This window comes from Solanum verrucosum, unplaced genomic scaffold (genome assembly GCF_900185275.1).
Source record: "Solanum verrucosum unplaced genomic scaffold, falcon-dt-bn FXZP01000273.1, whole genome shotgun sequence".
NCBI classification, from domain to species: Eukaryota; Viridiplantae; Streptophyta; class Magnoliopsida; order Solanales; family Solanaceae; genus Solanum; species Solanum verrucosum.
In genome coordinates this window covers 1,529,884-1,545,811 of record NW_026020163.1, presented here as the reverse complement: position 1 = coordinate 1,545,811, position 15,928 = coordinate 1,529,884, and the positions used below count along the sequence as shown (strand labels likewise).

The window sequence follows — 15,928 nt, the reverse complement described above, 5'->3', positions numbered from 1 at the left end:
AATAACAACAGATTCAGTATAATCTTACGAGTAGAAACTGAAAAGAATAAAATGTATGTAGATTTTATCTGGAGGCTGACTTGATACTTTCTAAAGAATTCGATGTCATATAATTGGGCTTCAATTTTGGGAGAGAATATATAACAAGAGAGGCCCAAATTTGTCAACATATGAATATAATAAGCCTACAACCTTTAAATAAGTAGCCACTCCTTAAGACACCATGAAGGTGTTTTGTAAGGTGTCATTTGCACTTTTGGCCTATTATGCCTGGATTTTAATTTTTGTCCTACAAGTAAAAAATTGTGGGGCATAAATATATATTTCTACAACATAATATCCCACAAGTTATGCTCTGCATTCTTGAAATATTTATTTTCTGCTAGGCGATAAGTTAGATTTTGAAAAGCAAAAATTAAAGATCGGCCTTTTTGAAGAAAAAAAAAATTAAAGACCAACCATTTGAAGGAAAAACCATGCAATTAAATGGTTTGGTAAGATAAATGAATTATTACATTTTTAACCAGAAATTCTTCGAGAGTGGAGATATCCGGGCTAGGAAATGCTTTCTCATTTAATTTCATTAAAGTTCAACATGAATTTAAAGTAATCAGATTAGTGAATACTGAATACCAGATACTTCTACCAAAACTGATTGAAACTCGAATTCATAATTATATACATTTTTATGTGTATTAATATATGTCGATATTTTCTGAATATCATTTCTTATATAGCTAATCTATTAGCATTTTTTTGTCGTCCAATTCAAGTTTAACCTAAAACCAGGAACAACTACTTAATTACACAAATTAGACGATTTATTTGTATCACATGTATATTTCATGCTACTTTAATATGTAATATGCTATCAAAGGATATGGTGCATCAAATGAGTCTACTTTTTTTTAACTAGTTAGAGGTCTCGATTTCTAATTTTGGGTGTAAAAACTTGGTAGATAATGTTTTTTTCTAAATGGGTCCTACCCAATGTAAATATGAAAAATTACTGAAATACAGGTCTTATGCTTCCTTATTTCCAATATTCCCTTCTATTTCTAAAAACCTCTGAAATCCCTTATTTCTCTCCTAATTCTAAATTATTTTATAATGTATCCGAGCTACATATTGTGTATCCGGTTTATTTTATAATGTATCCGAGCTAGTTTTTAATGTATCTGAGCTACATATTATGTATTCGGTTTGTTTTACTTTTTCAAGGATTAATGTAATTACAAACTAAATAAGGATAGATTGTAATTTCATATTAAAACTATGTGGTTCCTAAAATTTATACATGTAAATCTGAATTAGTTGAATTTCACTGTAGGTCCTGGACACTGATTGAAAAATTAAAAAAATTAAAAAAATAATATAATAGAATAATGATTGTGACATTTCCGTTGTTAATTATTTTTCTAGACCTTGAATCATGGCATTTTCTTGCCATAATAGAGTCAACTAATCTAGGCTACAATAAAGTTGGGTTTAAGCCAGTTTATTGGACCGAAATAATTAGGTGTAATGCGAAAGCTAGCAAAGCAAACCTTGAAAGACTACGAGTAAGAAGACAAACGAAAAATATACCAAAAGACGTCTAAATACACACTCTCAAAGTTTAAGTGCATACTATTCTATTATTATTACTTTCATTTCTTAGTTAAATAATAGTGGTTAGAAATATGAAATGACTTTGATAGAGATATTAAACTAAGATTCACTTTATTATTTGATCCAAGATTGATATGAAATGTATTAAATAGCTTATATCATGTGTAGGTATTGAGTTTGGTGTTCTTGTTGATTTTCAGTCATTACATTATTGTGTTTAGTATACTTAATCTTGAGTTTAGTCAGAGATGAATTATTTTTTAATAATAGAGTCAACTAATCTAGGCTACAATAAAGTTGGGTATAAGCCAGTTTATTGGACCGAAATAAATAGGTGTAATGCGAAAGCTAGCAAAGCAAACCTCGAAAGACCACGAGTAAGAAGACAAACGAAAAATATATCAAAAGATGTATAAATACACACTCTGAATTAGTTGAATTTCAGTGTAGATCTTGGACACTGAATGAAAAATTAAAAACAATAGACAATATAATAATATGATAATGGAGTAATGATTATGACATTTCCATGGTTATTATTTTTCTATCCCTTGAATCATGGCATTTTCTTGCCATAATTAATCACATTATGGCCTTGCCATTGACAAAGATATTATTTGTGTATTAATATAATGATTAGTGTGGTTGCAAACAAAATTTTATAATTAATCATGTTGTTTTGACCTTTGTACCTATTATCATGGAAAATTTAATCTAGAGAATTAGTTAAGTTACGAGTTTACGTAAATTCAGTATCTTTAATCTAAATTCGTATTTTCATATTAATCATTCAAACTACCCCATGTGTAATGATTAATGTATGGAGAATTACATGTGATCTTATGATAAAGCAAGTAAAGTCCCTTCTATTTTATGTACAATAATTATCTTGCAAATTCAATTAATTGTTTCTCTACTTAATAAGATTTTTATTTATTTCTTGCTAGATCTGGTTGTGGAATGTGAATATATTATTGCTTTCATCACTAAATATTAATCTTTCATATTATTTTAATTATCATTATCAATCAACTACATTTTAATGTCAAACTAATTGTACGTATACTATATATATCAAGTCAAACTAATTGGTGTTGGTTATATGAATTCTCATTTCTTCCTATTCATTTTTCACTATTAACAATCATTTAATTTACTCATCAAAGATTGTGGTAAGTGATAACATTTTTAATTACTAAGGAATTCGTGTTCGATATTTGAAAACATAATGTCTAAGTCAATTTGTGCATATCTCAACTAATTTTACTAACTATTTGTTATCTCCTATCAACATAAATATCATATAACTCTATCCATCATAATTCACACAAATGAGAAATAATTATATACCTTCATTAATCGTTAAACTACCTCCTTGGATGCTCCCTATGAGTCCTTAAAGACTGGATCATTTTTTAATAGAAAACGTTTTACCTCTAAAACTCTCCGCCACGCATATCTCAATAAATCAGTTTCGAAATGAATATCAAATATTAGAATAAAAAAAAAAATCATATTGTGGTAGATTAAAAATAAAGGTGCAACATCACATGGTCAAGAATGTTAAGACAGGTAATATGTTAGGTATGTTTGACAAGTAAAATTGTCTGTTTACAAGACATTTTAGGGTCCCACTTGCTACTATACTATTATTGTTACTTTCATAGCTTATTTAAATAAATAGTAGTTAGAAATATGAAAATAACTTTGATAGAAATATTAAACTAAGATTCACTTTATTATTTGATCTAAGATTGATATGAAATGTATTAAATAGCTTATATCATGTGTAGGTATTGAGTTAGGTGTTCTTGTTGATTTCAGTCATTACATTATTGTGTTTAGTATACTTAATCTTGAGTTTAGTCAGATATGAATTACTTTTTTAATAATAGAGTCAACTAATCAGGCTACAATAAAGTTGGGTATAAGCGAGTTTACGACAATATATTCAGCGTAATTTGACCGGTGAAATATGAAAAAAGTAATGTACATATAACTTTATCGCATCTAATGAAGGTAGAGAGACTATATATAAGGCGGTTTGTATGTGAAAATGAAATTATGAATCCATTTTTAATTGGGATTGACAAAACTTGAGTACACCGAAGACAAGGGTATAATTCATTACGTACAAATAAACTCATAGTCAACAAACAAGAATCAACAAATTTGGTTAGACAAAGGATAGAGATTCAACACCGATTACTAAGTCTCACTTAATCTTCGGCTTAATCTTTACACACCTCGATTATGTCATTAAATACCTATGTTATATCTCACTAACATAGATAATTTGTAGCTCAACTCATCAAGACTAATCGTTGCCGATAATTGAACTCCTCTTCAAAATCTTTACTCATTTCATTGATTACAACAATAAAAATACCAAGTAAAACCTCACAAGTAAAATCTGGGATAAGTAGAAGGTCACAAATCTAACAACTAACTCGTGGAGATGGTGACTCACTGGATTGACTGTCACGCCGTATTCTTAAATGCTTATCTGATCTACAATTATCTTTTAAATAATCTGATACTATAAATATTATTTTACATAATCAAATTTTATAAAAATAAACTCCAATACTTTTCCAATTTCCAACCAAAAAGAAGGATGTAGGGACTAGGGAGGAAAATGAGGAAACTTCTCCTAGTTTTGATAGAGACATACTATAACATCAATTAATTAAAAGTTTGCAAAAGAGGGGACCAAATAAAATTAAAAAAAATGGAATAAACTTTAGTTGCTAACCAGTAGCAATTATCCTTACTCTATCTAGAAAAAACACCATTACTTTTCATTACATCAGGAATTTGACCCAAAATCACATGTCATTATCATGAAATAAATTGATTTAATTTTCTCTTCTTACAATTAATTCTTATCACATCAGAAGATATGGTGCAATAGATCAAGATAATCCTCACTTAATTAAATATCTCAATTTTAAATCGTGAAAATAAAAAGTCGTTGATAAAGAATACTTTATCTAAATAAAAATTTGAATAAGTCGGATTTTAATACTGATATCGAACCTCGGATAAGGAAGAAAAAGGCATTATCTCCCCAAACAAAAAATTGACAAGAAGTCCCCATAACATGTGCACCACTACACCGTCCAAAGAAAAAAAGAAAAAATTAGTATTGTTTAATTCAATAGACACCCTTTTAATTAAAAAAAAAACAAAATATTCTTGATCACCCCATGTGAAATTCAACTATAATAGCTCAGTCAGCTCCAACAAAAAAAAATTAAGAATAACATGTTTGACAGCTTAAATCCAGCAAAAATGTTTTTGATTCACAAATTAGTTTACATCTATTTTTATTTCTTACTATTCATGTTGCACCCAAAGGTGTATATAGTCTAGTTATCACAAACCGAGTCAAACGAAAACCATGGAAAACGAAGTTCAAGTTCCTGCAAAGACAAAACAAACTAATCGCACAAGGTAGCAAGTACCAAGGAAATAATCGAAGAACATACAAACTAACCTTCAGAAACAACCTCGCTACCTCCATGAGGTAAAGATAATGTTTGCATACACTCCACCATCCCCAGACCCCACTTGTAGGATTTCAATGTTTGCATACACTCCACCATCCCCAGACCCCACTTGTAGGATTTCAATGTTTGCATACACTCCACCATCCCCAGACCCCACTTGCAGGATTTCAATATGTTGTTTGTACATATACACAAACTAGCCCGAACACCATCATTATAAAAATAAAAAAATACTATCTTTTGTGTAGGACCAAACTCCATATATACCTGTTTACACACTTGGTGGCACAAATAATGAAATCTTGTAGTAAAAAACTTAATAAGAGTATATTTTGCATGTTTAACACAAGAACTCAAATCTATTTACATCAACTATCTAAGATTAAAAGAATTTAATACAATTTTTCTCTTCTAACAAAACCACATAAATAAACTCTGCTATCCATCTTGGCTTCTTTGGTCTAATGATCTATCACCAAAAGGGTTATGAAAAGACCAAGTAAAACGCGTTGTTAAGACAAAACCAATTAACCAAATGAATTGTGTGCCTTTCTTGAGTGTTGCCTTAATGTCATCTGCAATCTGTTGAATTGAAAGTATCTGCAAATCCAGAAGGTTTCGAGGGTATACTTGAATGTGTTTGACTGAAGGAGATGTCATCGAACATTCTTGAAGTTCCTTCATCAGCTTGCCATCTTTGAAGGATTTGAGGAAGGCTCATTTGGAGGTCGATGCCACTGTCTTCGTCTTCATTTCTTGTAGGCTTCCACAGTTCTACAAGGGGGGCAAGGACATTGACTGCATGTCCCATGTCAGGGCGCTGGAATGGTTCTCGTGCAGTGCAATGGCCTGCTAACTCGGCAACCTTACAAATGCTCTCATATGTTTCCTCGTCAGGATCAAGAGTTGGGTCAATAGCCTTTCGGAGGTTGTCTTTGTTGACAAGGACCCTGCGAAGCCAGGTGACCAAATGAGACCTCTCATCTGGCAAGGTCTCATCTAATGCTTTTCTACCAGTGATGATCTCCATTAGAACAACTCCAAATGCATACACATCTACTTTGGTCGTGACTCGTCCAGTAGCTGTAAATAAAGAGGAGCAGTCATGTTTAATCCAAATTTTGTAATGATCACAGACAACCTTGCTAAGACATGCAAGAAACAGGCCAGAACAAGATTTCTAAAGGAAATTAAACCTGTTACGAGCAGAAAACTATTGACAGCGAACACTAAATCTAGATATGTTGAACTTAATGTCTTGAAGAAGAGTGATATTCCGAAAGCCAAATTTCTATTTAGATACAATGGGATCAGTCACACACGCTGTACCAACATCTGAATTTCAATTTGAAAACCGGATGAGTGAGCTTCTAGATTTCTACCTTATGTTTGTCTTTCAAATCGTACTCTTTTTTGCTAACATTAGTTAATTTACTGGACAACGTTTGCGGTATCAATCCACGAATCAGATCGAGATTAACAAACTAGCATTTGAACATGGAAATGAACTTCAACGAAGCTAACACCTCTCCATTTATCTCTAATATAGTGAAGATTAAAAAGAACATGAAAGCTAATGATAGGATATTGTTTTAGTTTTCTACCAGTTTTACAACTAAAAGGATTAAAGATCAGCAGAGGAAAGACAGACTTACCAGCATATTCAGGCGCCAGATAGCCAAAAGTTCCAGCCAACCGTGTCTCAACAGAATATTTCCCATCGGGGGCATTCTTAACCAATCCAAAATCTGCAACCTTGGCTCTCATGTCATCACCGAGAAGTATGTTAGAGGGCTTCAAATCCCTATGGATAAAACTTGTCTGTGCCAAGCTGTGGAGATACTCGACTCCCCTTGCAACATCTAATGCTATTGTGACCCTTTGCTTCCAGGTCAAAATTGGGCACCCGTGTTCTTGCCATTCAAACAAATGCTGACTTAAAGTTCCTTGTGGCATGTACTCATACACCAAAAGTCTTTCATTGCCGTTAACACAGGAACCAAGAAGAGCGACCAGATGCCTATGCCTAACTTTGGTAAGGACCGCGATTTCAGCTTGGAACTCATTCATTCCTTTAGTACCCATCGCGCCAGATTCCATCCTCTTCACAGCAATCTTAGTCCCATCATGTAATTCACCCTTATAAACGACTCCAAATCCTCCTCTACCCAAGATATTTTCTTCGCTGAAGTTGTTTGTTACTTGTCGAAGCACCTGAAAGGAAATGGCAACATTTCCACCTTCAAATATCGGCATCTCACTATGATCCCCACTGCTCTGGCTCTGTAATTCACTAGGGACTCCTGCATATCCATTACCTATCACTACACCAGGCTTAACCATATCATTGCTTCTTTCCGGATTCTGAACCCTTCCAAATCTCTTATGCCGTCTCCTTATGTAACATTTGTAAGACACATACAACACAACAAGGATAAATATAACGACAGATATAACAACACCAGCAACCACTCCAGGTTGAACTGAGGATCCCTTCGAACCACCAGATGAATTTCCACCATCACTACTCGACCCAGACCCCGGTGATCCACCACTACCCCCTCCATCACTAATATTCTTTCCAAGAAACACGTTACCACCATTAATAAGCTTCACATTTGATTGAAACACAGGTACAGGACCAGATAAATTGTTATTAGAAACATCAAGTGTTTGAAGCAGAGGCAACGTTGCCAAGCTTTCCGGTATAGATCCAGTAAGATTGTTATCATTCAATAACAAATTCCTCAAACTAGTCAATTTAGCAAAAGCAGGAGATATAAAACCCGATAAACGTAGCTTACCAAGTGTTACAACATCCACATTCTTTTTCGATCCATCACAACTTACATGTGACCATCCATTACAAGCATCATTTCCTTTCCAAGAATCAGCCAAAAACCCCGGATATCCAAAACCACCCGCCACATCTAAAAGCGTCATAACCTGTGAATCACAAGGTCTAGGAGTATCCAAACAAAAACTATTAGTACCCTCAATCTCCACCTTAACCTCCTTTCTGAACTGTGGCATTGGACCCTGCAACTTATTGTTTTGCAAAGATATATTCAACAAGTTAGGAAGTTTTATCACTGAATCAGGTATAACACCAGTAAAATCATTATCCCTTAACTGCAAATCTAATATATTTTCGCATTTCGACAAATCGGGTATAGGACCAGTAAAAGAATTAGCATGTAACCACACTTGTGACAACTGAACCATTCTTGAAATCACATCAATAGTTCCTGATAACCCTTTAACCTGATTATTCAGCCACAAATTCTTAATCTCAGAATCCCCAAAACTAGCAGGCAAAGAACCAGTAAAATTATTATAAGACAATCTCAAATCCTGAAGATTAGGGAATTTACCAAGAAAATCAGGTATAACACCAAACAAACTAGCATTACTAGCATAAACACTAACCAAATTGTTACTATCAATCAAATAACTAGGAATTTGCCAAGGACTCAACTTCCCATTCTCACTAATACTAAAAATCTGCAAACTAGTAAGACCCAAAAGGAAATCTTGAGGAACAGATGTGAATCCATTGTCATTCAAGTAAATCTCAGCTAAATTCGACATGTTTGCGAAAGAAGGAAGAACCCCAGAAAGCGAATTCCTCTGAACTGAAAGAGTTTTGAGATTTGACAGTTGATTAAGGTCAGAAGGCAAAACCCCAGAAAGACCTTGAGAATCAAGATTAATGGAAACAACAGTACTACTCGATTTATCACAATTAACTTGACTCCAATCACAGTAAGGCTTTGAAGCATCCCAACCAGATGGTGGTTTAGACAGACCCTTCAGAAAATTTGACATGACGGTGCTGTCATCGGAAAATGTGAATGAAATGAAGGTGAAGAAGAAGTTAACAAGAAAAAAAAGCTTGTGGGGTGCCATTAATGGAGGTTGTAGAGATCTAGGAACAATCAACAATGGAGTTTTTTTTTTTTTTTTTTGCTATTGTTCTTGAATTTTTTTTGGCAAAGATTACTTCTTTTTGCTATGATTCTTCAAAAATTTGAAGATTTTTTTTTTTTTTTTTGGTATTGTTTGTTGAAAATTTTGGGTTTATGAGTTTTTCAGCAGTAAGCTAAGTGACAGCTTTAGATGAACTGTATATGTTTGTCAACAACTGGTTGCTTCTATTTCCTCTTTTATTCTATTTTTTTTCTTACAAATGTTTCACCTTTTTTAAAAAAAAATTGGTTTTAAACTTGATTATATGGAAAAATATTGTTTTTTTACATGAAAAATAACAACAATATATTGTAGAGTGTAAGGAGATATAGTCACTATTTTAGAGGTAGAGAGATTGCTATTGATAAGCTCTGAGCTGAAGAAAAAACAGTTCAATTGTGTTCTATCCTCGTTTGTGTCCTTCTTAACTTCTTATCTAAGATTATGTCTTCGGTAAGCTGAAATTGTATTATATTCTGACTAATCACCTCTCCCCAATACTTGTTCGGCCTACCTCTACATCTCTTAAAACCACTCATCAATCTCTCATACCTCCACCAGGGGCGGCTCAACGTAATCGGAGGCCTAAAGCGAAATCTTAATTAGAGACCTAAAATCTAAATAAACTTCACATGCATTTATTTAAAATTTATTTTTCTTACATTTTTAAATGCAAAGTATTACCTAATATATTTTTTTATATATAAATGATTTATTCGATTTCTTTTTCATTTATTAGTTTTAAATAAGATTTTATTAATTCAACGTTGAAAAATATTATTTTACTCGGGCAATCATTATATGAATTGTTAACATAGTTCTACAAGTAATAAGTTGACAAATTTCAAATAAATATAATAGTTAGAACCATAGCTTTGATGAAGTTGATAATTTGGTTACCCCACATTTTACTATGGTTGTTGTAATGCTTGAAAATCTAAGAAGAAATGGAAAAAGAATTTACAATTCAATTTGCTCAACACTTTTCGACTATTAATTGATATTTTTGACAAAATATTACTCTAACTTGTCAACAATTTAAAGAAGAGAGTGTAAAAGGAGTTAAAAAGAAAATAATTTGAGTATTAGTAGAGAGAGTGTAAGAAAATAAAACAATATTTTCTTGATTTCTTCTATTTGAATGGGGTTGAAGAGAATAAAATAATAATTTTAAATATATACTTTTTATCATAAATATTTAATGTTTCTCTTTAAAAAATTAACACATAATTTATTCTTGGTAAAAAATTGAGGCCCCCTAAAATTGGGGACCTAAGGCCAATGCCTTATTTTTGTATACATAGAGCCGGCCCTGACCTCCACTACTAGGATCGTACATTCGTGCATCTCTTCTACACATACATGAATCATTTCAGTCTAATTTTCCTCATCGTGTCCAATATCTAGATCACTTTTACCTTATTCCAATTCATTACTAATCTTGTCTCTCCTATTTTGTTTACACATCTATTTCAACATTCTCATCGTCACGACTTGAACAGGATTTTAGTATACGAAATATCTTAATTTTATTGCTATATGATATACTTTTAAATTATTTAGTCATACGTCTTTTGTATCTTTATTGGTATTTACCATTGACCTTAATGTCTATGCTAAAATTCTGATAAAGTTTCAAGGGAAAATACGAGACATTTTCTAAAATATCTTGTATATTTGTGTATTTAATTATTTATTTGAGATTTGTTATTCATGTTTGATTTTTCAAATTATTAGTTTCATAAATATGCAACTCAACTCAGTCAAAATAAATGTGTTCGATTTGTTATTTTTCTAGTATTTGATGTAATTGTTATGTATTCGTTTTTCAACTCATATGAAAATACTAATTAACATTAGGTATGGAAGAAATACATATTATAATAAATATTCTTTTAATTTCCTTTTTCAAAATTTTCCTTTTAAAGTTAGAATTTAAATTCAAATCCAAAAATTGAAAATTTTTCAATTTAAATAATTTGAAGTAAGGGTGAAACCATATAAAGAAAGAGTTTATTAAATATTTTCTTACTAAAATTGGGTCAAGAAATTATTAAAACATCCACACACTTTATCACTTATTTAGAATATATAATTTTTAAGCAAGTTATGTAGATTGTATTTGTTACTTTCATCTACCTATCTTTAAGACAAGTTAATGTAGTAATTAGTGAACACTCTAAATCAACTTTTCTTCAAATATAACTTGAATAATTCAACAACCTTATATTATTACTTATCATTACTAAAACTTTAACTATTGATTGATAATTGAAGAAATATGAAGAATGAGTCGATAACTATTGCTTGCAACTAATTTTTACCAATGAATAAACTCATGAGAACTAGCAATTTTTTTTGTAACGATAGTGCAAATTTTGTGTTTTTTTTTTTTGATTAAATGTGGCATTTTATTACAAATTTTGTGTTTGTATATCGATTGGAAAAGTAATAGTCGCAGTAATATTCATTATATTATACTTTTTAAATTCTATTTTTATTTGGTGTATGATATTTGTATTGGATTTAAACTTGTTTGAATATACACCAGTCACTACGAGGTAGACCATTAATGAGAAAATGCGCCCTACTATGATTTTTTTTCTTCATATTACAATTTAAATTTGAAACTTCTGATTAAGAGCAAATAATCATATCTATACACTGACATATTATTAGAATTTGAATGAGTGCTTTAATCGTCTAGAGAAATAAATTCGAATATGCATATAAGAAAAAAAATGAAAGAATATTTTTATCTTATTTTGAAATATTCGTATTCCCAATTATGAGAATACAAATTAAAGAGGAGTGACTATCGTACTTTTAACTTGTGTATATGAAAAATAAAGAAAGGAAGAAAAAAAAGAATTAAAAAATAGCGTTATCTATTTTTTTTTTATTACTTTCTTTGTTTAGTTTAACAAAAGAAAATAAATGAAGGAAAATAACGAAAAATAATAATTACTTGCCTTAATAGTTAAATAAAAATTAAGGAAATTAAGAAAATAATTACATCATCATGTAATCGCGTACGAATATAAGTTATTACAACTATTAAAAAAAATTTACTTGCCTTAATAGTTAAATCTCATTTCGTATAATAATTCATTTAATATAATCGTGTCATTACCTTAATTATTTCTTTTCATTTTTGCCTTTACTTATTATTTAATAATCCATGTTTTATTCCTTATCCTACCTTTTTATAGTACCTCTACCTTGTCCCTATTTTTTTCTTGTAGATTTATTCAAATTACTGATGTATAACATTATGTAACAATATAGAATGATACAATATATCCAAATATTATCACTACAATACAATACAATATAATATAATATATTATGAAACAATACATAAAAAACATCCAAACATAATATAAGTTTAGAAATTGAACTTGTTTATCAAATGGTCCGTAATTACCGTATAAGATAATTAAACGTTTGTTTAATTTGGAGTAATTACTGACTAAGAAAATTTTGACGAAGTATCACGCTTCATATTTTCCACACGTTACCGTGTTATATTTTAGTGAAAAAACTAATGAAACATCAATTGGCATAACTTATAACCGAAGTGACGGAGTTAGATTTTTATTAATAGAATTTAACCTAAGAAGAAGTAAACACACGAAAAAGTTGAAAGAAATTTCAGCATTTGCTATACATACATAAAAATAATTTTAACCACATATAACAATATAATTTTTCACTGATGAACCCTCTTCAATTCGGCCATACTTGGCTCTGCCCTTGCTTATAAATAACAAGGGCACAAAGAATTTGAACCTTATGAATTTTGAATACTACTTTAATTTTTAAGTTCAAAATTAATAATATGTTTATTAACTAAATTATTTAACAAACACAAAATTTGAATTAAATTTATTAAGTTCGAGCTAAATTCTTTTTTTTATTATATGTTGAATGAAAGTCAATATATCAACACGGATATAAAGTTACAGTACATATTTAAGAGAATTTAGTGATTTTAACTTAAATTTTACGTTTTCCCTATACTTATATCCAAAATCTTTATAATCGTGTTGTCTTTTCGAATGATCATTTTTGTATCTCCTAACAATATAATTATGCTAACTAATCTAACGTGTGGATGTTATATATTGCAAGTCAATTTTTGAGGCATTTTGATAATGATATTGCTCCGTCAATTAAGGGGTTAATTGTTTTTACTAATATTATTATCTTATTTTCATACATTTTTTTTAGTTTATTAATTCCCAAGAATCATACAGTTTCCATTTGGATCAAGTTTTCCACTTTGTTCCTTTCTTTTTTTTTGGATTCCACCTGGCGTCCCTTTGTTACCTTGTGACTCCGATTAATTTGAATTTACGTTATAATTTATGTGGTATTTTTAGATTTTGAGATTTAAATAAGTTTTTTTTAATTATAATTATTGCATGTCTTTTATATATCTTGAATGATAATTATTATGCTTTATAGTACTTTTTACGTAGTATTCAAATATATTAATTTTATTTTAAAAAATTTAAAGATTTCATGCCCGAGACTTTGAAGCAGGGTCACTAATTATATTGTAGATCTTTCAGGAACATGATGGAAAGTCTTTCACGAGAAGAGATGATAGGCTTGATACGGATATAATTACTATTTAACTGTTTGATTCTCGAAATTCTAACCGAGTGAATAATTAGATAGTGAGAGATAGAATATTAGTATTTGGTTGACTTGGGCAGGTTATATTTGTATTTGGGCCAAAATTGACACCCCTACTTTAGACTTTGATTACAAAGGACTTAGAACTTGTGAATGAAAGCCCAATTAGACATTGTGAATTGATTGTACACTTGCAATTTTTCTTATGAGAAACCCTATATTGTTTCTTAAGCTAAATAAGAGGGAAAATTTAATATTTAAGAATGAATAACTAAAACTTGCAAAGAAAATGTAAAAAAAAAAACAAAAAAACTAAATAAGGTGGAGGGTATTTTTGTAAACAAACAACTTATTCTTAGAAATTATGCAATGAATATAAGTTTTAATACGACAAACAAGCAAGTAATAAAAATGAATCCCAACATAACTAATCCTAGCATAACTTATCATAGTATAACTTATTCCAGCATAACTAATCCTGACATAACTTGTATTCAAACCAAACGACTCCTTATATTATAATATCACAAACCCTCTATGAATTTCTTGAGATTGTCATGTGAAGAACCTCCAATTTTCACAGCATCCAAAGCTAAATCACTCCATTTCTTCACACTCCTTTTAACTTCTTCCCCTTTTTCTCCATTTTCCATTAAAATTTCCAAACACCTCTTTAACTCTTCTCTTTTAACAATTCCTTCAACTTCTTTTGCTCTTACTCCAATTCCCCAAACTTCCTCCAACATTTTGGCATTTGTTGTTTGGTCAGAAAATTGTGGATACCCCACAATAGGTACCCCACTCACTAGACTTTCCAGAGTCGAATTCCATCCACAATGTGTAACAAAACACCCTATCGACTTATGACATAGTACCTCCATTTGTGAACACCAAGGTACAATTAAACCTAATTTTTCGTCTATTATAACATCGTCATATTCAAGATTCTTCTTTTTTCCTTCGTCTTCCCCTTTTCTCCTCGTCCATAAAAAAGGCCTTTCACTTTCTAATAATCCGCGTAAAATTTCTTTCTCTTGTTCTTTCTTTAACACGGCTAAGCTCCCGAATGATACATACACAACTGAGCCCTCAGGTCTCGAATCCAACCATTGATGATAGTTTTTTTCGGATTTATCAAATAATTCACATCCAAATGACTTGTCCTTAGGGTCATTTCCATCGGAAAAAGCTGAGGGAACCAAAGGGCCTATCGAAAACATCCTGAATTTATCTATAACTCTCATGGATTTTTCTTCTAACGCGTCGAATGTGTTGATGAGTACATACGAATTTGGATCATTTTCAAGATTTTGTATATGTTCTCTCAAAATAGGTATCATGATTGAAGAAAGATGATTATTAGGTAAAACTATATTAGGAATATCATTGCATGAAAATAAGGGCAATCCCGGAATTTCAATAGGAAAGGAGGGCATAACCGTAAAATCGCTAACGGAGTTACTATAAACTCCGTTAGTGGAATTTAACAAATGGTGATAAATTGCAAAAGCAGTACCACATTGAATGACAAGAAAAGCTGACGGCACGTGTATCTCACGCGCCACCACCGCAACCCACGGCAAGAGAATTGTGTAGACCAAGAACATAACGGGGTGACCCTCGTCAGAAATTTTTTGAATGAGATCTTTGAGGTTTTTTGATCCGTTTATCTTTAAATCGTTCATGAAATAATCCACGGTGTTGTTCGAATTCATCCAAGAATCATCGTCGTACCCATCGGAGAACGAGGAATAGAATAGCCCGTCTTGTGTTGGAAGGTTGTTCATTCGGTTGAGGCCGTAAACGGTCGTGACGAAGGTGGCGCGTGCACCGGTGCGTGCAAGGTTTTTGGCTAGTTGGAGAGTGGGGTTTATGTGGCCTTGTGCAGGCAAAGAAATAACAAGGAAATGTTGTTTATTCATGTTTGATTAAATATAATATGGTAAGTGGCTTCTTAATTATATGATTGTGAAGTTGATGAGATGTTATACTCAAGTTGGACTGAATGGTTACATATATATATATAGGGGTGTCAAAGGAAAAAGATTTAGTGAATAGAGTGTTTATTCCAAACTAATAAATATATAATTAATGACAAAATTAATATACTTTTGACTAAAAGATTTAGTGAATCAAGTGTTTAAACCCATTTGGATTGACTTAAAAAAAGTAGTTTTTAAGTCAAAAATAAA

At 31.1% G+C, this 15,928-nt stretch overlaps 3 protein-coding genes across 6 annotated transcripts in view; 1 reads left to right on the top strand and 2 right to left on the bottom strand.

Moving 5' to 3' along the window:
* The window catches only part of LOC125828662 (rho GDP-dissociation inhibitor 1-like), a 192,250-nt gene that overhangs the window by 100,699 nt on the left and 75,623 nt on the right, over positions 1 to 15,928 (top strand). The window lies entirely within an intron of this gene.
* Positions 5,424 to 9,167, bottom strand: LOC125828647 (receptor-like kinase TMK4). Its single transcript, XM_049507973.1, has 2 exons — positions 6,779 to 9,167; positions 5,424 to 6,206 (listed from the first exon to the last, which is right to left on the bottom strand). The coding sequence occupies exons 1-2, from the start codon at positions 9,030 to 9,032 to the stop codon at positions 5,695 to 5,697; spliced, it is 2,766 nt and encodes a 921-aa protein (XP_049363930.1). The 5' UTR covers positions 9,033 to 9,167; the 3' UTR covers positions 5,424 to 5,694.
* On the bottom strand, positions 14,261 to 15,658 carry LOC125828655 (phloretin 4'-O-glucosyltransferase-like). Its single transcript, XM_049507980.1, has one exon. It carries the CDS (start codon positions 15,656 to 15,658, stop codon positions 14,261 to 14,263), a length of 1,398 nt encoding a protein of 465 aa, XP_049363937.1.

What these genes read in the sequence shown, in the direction of transcription:
- LOC125828647 (XM_049507973.1), bottom strand. Translation starts at nt 9,032, where the DNA reads ATGGCACCCCACAAGCTTTTTTTTCTTGTTAACTTCTTCTTCACCTTC. An exon ending in TCTGGCGCCTGAATATGCTG is followed by an intron (nt 6,207 to 6,778) that starts GTAAGTCTGTCT and finishes CTTTATTTACAG; the next exon opens with CTACTGGACGAGTCACGACC.
- LOC125828655 (XM_049507980.1), bottom strand. Translation starts at nt 15,658, where the DNA reads ATGAATAAACAACATTTCCTTGTTATTTCTTTGCCTGCACAAGGCCAC.